Source organism: Cariama cristata, unplaced genomic scaffold (assembly GCF_000690535.1).
Source record: "Cariama cristata isolate BGI_N322 unplaced genomic scaffold, ASM69053v1 scaffold12281, whole genome shotgun sequence".
Lineage (NCBI taxonomy): Eukaryota > Metazoa > Chordata > Aves > Cariamiformes > Cariamidae > Cariama > Cariama cristata.
In genome coordinates, this window is record NW_009599899.1 from 2025 (window position 1) to 5345 (window position 3321).

General features: G+C 41.5%; 1 protein-coding gene across 1 annotated transcript in view; it reads left to right on the top strand.

The window, feature by feature from the left end:
• PIGH (phosphatidylinositol glycan anchor biosynthesis, class H) overlaps positions 1-3076 on the top strand; it is a 5090-nt gene extending 2014 nt beyond the window's left edge. The window contains 4 exon segments of the mRNA XM_009709847.1: position 1; positions 4-74; positions 719-802; positions 2975-3076. The exon segment at position 1 is cut by the window's left edge and continues 156 nt beyond it. Coding sequence (XP_009708149.1) covers position 1; positions 4-74; positions 719-802; positions 2975-3076 — 258 coding nt within the window.
• The last annotated feature ends 245 nt before the right edge of the window (positions 3077-3321 follow it).

The window sequence follows — 3321 nt, forward strand, 5'->3', positions numbered from 1 at the left end:
CAGTGAAAGAGAGCACAACCTTCATTGAGATGGGTCAAGTGAAGGATGTGGTTATCAATGAAGCCATCCATATGGTAATCATACACAGTCTTTCTTCTTGTGTATCTGTGGGCATGCTCACATCCATTATATTTGCATGAACGTGATTTTCCAGAGCAATTAAACACAGCACCATCCATAGCTTTATTGACATCAGCAGATTTGTTTCAGGTTTCTCTCTTTATTCTCTTATCTGTTCTCTCACCTTTAAAGAAGAACTCAAGCCAAACAAATAACCTCAAAAAGCCAAATCTATCCCTTAGATAATGCCACCGACACTGAGCTAGTGGTTTTAGTTCTTTGTATTGTACTGTTCTTACAAATCCTGATGCCAAACTCCGTAAGTAGTCAAGACAGAGATAAGAAGATAGACAACACAAGAGATGTTTTTTCCTATTCCTGGGGTTTTCTGCAAAGCTCCTGTAGAAAAGCAGACCTTACCCTTCCAGCATGTGTATGTTCTTTTCAGGTGAAAAGTTTGATAGAAAAAAACACAGGTAAATTTTTTTTTTATTGTGTGAAGGGAGGAAAGCTGTAGATATAAATTTGTAGACTTGACTGTGGCCTGGAGTGATTAACCTTCAGCGCAATGAGTTGAAACAGATCCTCTTTCTGTGATAACTCCAGGCATTTTGATAGCATTTTCAAACTCCGATGATTTTGTCTGTTTGTCTTGTAGCAAAAAGTTATCTACTATCTGTGCATCCTCCTCCAGGACCCTGGAGACCCTCAGGGAATATCTGAGGTTGTGCCACTTTTTCAGGTGAGTTTGACTGAATGGTGTAGAAATCCAGATCTGAGGTCTGTGTGTGTGCGCCAGTTGTCCAGGCATATCTTTATTCCAGTACAGGTTGTTGATGACTGTTGCCTTTCCCTGACTGGGCCTTCAGGGTGGGTCTTTACAGCATTGTGGAATGGGTAGTATCAGGAGTCTCATAGAACTACATACTGGGGATGGTTTTTTCATTTGCCCTTCATTCAAAGAACAGGGAGCTGTGTCAATCTGAACCCAGCCAAGAGTTTGCACGAACTACAAGTCTTTGGCTCACGTAGGGTACTGAGGACTCATACGGCTTTCTGTGTAGTCTTATGCTCAGAGCTACCATCAAGACTATGGCACTGTGCTGCAGTTGATTTTTCTCTCAGCTCTGTGTGCCAAAAGTGCTCATAAAAACCTCCTTGGCATTAGAATGACTTCCTCTGTCTCACCCACTGACAAAGATCACAGTACAAGCTGTGAGCAATTTGCTTAATGTATAATAACTTGTTTGCTTTATCATTACCCTGTCTCCCCTTTCTCTTCTCTTGCTAACTTACTCTGACTGTTCATAATTCCATTTTTGGTATGGATTTTCTTTCTGTGTGTAGATGCCTAACACAACGATGCCCTGATCCCTGAGTGGTGGTAAATAGTACAGAAGTACCTCACACCTTAGACTGCTGAGGTTTATAGCCCTCTCAGTCCCTTTTAATTCACAAGCTGCTGGTGATGATCATTTTGTAGTCCACATGCAATTTATGACTGGATACAGTTAGTCTTCAGCTAAATACTTACAGGTGTAAGAGACTATTCCATTGATACTTGCTGCTAACTCAGTCCCACAAATGTAAAGATGTTTACCAACAATAATATAAATTAAGTATTTCATACATAGTCAGGGGAAAAAAAGGGATTTGCTGGAAATCAACAACTGATAAATTCCAGAGAGCTGCAATCAGGAACTGGTTTTAGTTATACATGCTCCTTTCCAGCTTCAAAGAGGCTGCCTGGCATTTGTGTAGTTTCTCTTTTTTTTTCTGCCTCAACTCTGAACAGTTTTATTTTCATGGAAATATCTTAGTATTGGTAGAGTTGACTCCACCAGCAAAGGAGGTACAGAAAGAACTGTGCCAGTTTGCAGTTCATTACCTGTCAGTCATTCTCACTTTAACGTGCAAGTTAGTATGTTACTTAGTTTTGAAAGAGCAGTAATTAGTAACTTTATTGCATCTCCTTCATTTGGTTCCTCTAACTTATGTCAGCCTTCAAAACCACAATTTACCGTGTCACTGAGCCCAAGAGAACTTCTCCACTGAATTGACCTATTGTTCTCATAAGCAGCACTTGCAAGGAGAGGCGTTTGGTGGACTTTACACAGTAATGCTGTTTTGGGAGCTCAAAAGTCATGGGACCATAGGGACTGTGGGACTGGGAAACTTTCACCTCCTTGCTGGTTTTAATCTGGTCCAGGTTAGAAGTGATGGAAAATCGTTACACTTTGACCACCGTTCGCTGTTTGTGTGAAATGATGTTTTCAGTTAACCTTCCGTTGTCCTTCTGTTGACAGTACTAACAGAGGCCAAGGGACAGGTATCTAAATTCCCTGTCCTGAAGGTAGATTTTTCAGGGTTGGTTGGTCTATGGAAATCTGCTGTTTGGTAGGTCTCTAGAGGGAGTATGGCCTAATAGAGAGGTTAATGGGCTGGGAGGTGTGAATGTTCTTCCATGCTATCACTGTGAACTGTGAGCTGAGAAAGAGGAGGATCTCTGATTTGGTGAGAGATTCAGGCTAACTGAGAATGGTGCTGTATGTTTTGACCTGACAGCTTTAGGGACTGGTGTTTTTCATTACAGAGCAGGTACGGCTTATGGAATGGCTTTGCATTCCTATATCACCAACTTGCATTGAACACCTCCTGGAGTTTGATGGATTATTTCTCAGCAAACATGTAAAAGGGAAATCTATTCTCCATTGACTTAATGTGAGAAGCTAATCAACTACAGATACCTTGTTGTTGCATTCCTCATATATGCACGCTTCTGATAGTCAACTTTGTGTCAGCTATCTCCACGTTCCTTTCTCTGCCTGACAATCTCACTAGTGGGAAGTTAAAGCTTTCCAGCTCTTTTACAGCCAGTTCAGTCTGATTCTTTGTTGTTTGACTTAAATTCTAGAGCTCCAAGCCACGTCTGGACTGCTTGATAGAAGTGTACAAAAGTTGTCAAGAAATCCTGGAGCAGAGGAAGACAGCTCCACAATCAAGTGGAATAAAATAGTAAAAAAAAATCAAGGCCACAAACTTGCAGCAGGACTCAGAGAGACACATGGAAAAGGAAGCAAAACTGCCCCATGGCTTTTTTTAATTAGATGAGTAGAAAGTGGTGCAGCAGTACAGTGATGTTAGGGCTAAAGGCCCGCACAGGCTCACGTTGTTACAGAAAATGTCAGCTCAAGCACAGAAGTGAACCTTGAAATCCGCTGCTGTGAAGACAGGTGAGCAGGACCTTTGAGACTCAGACAG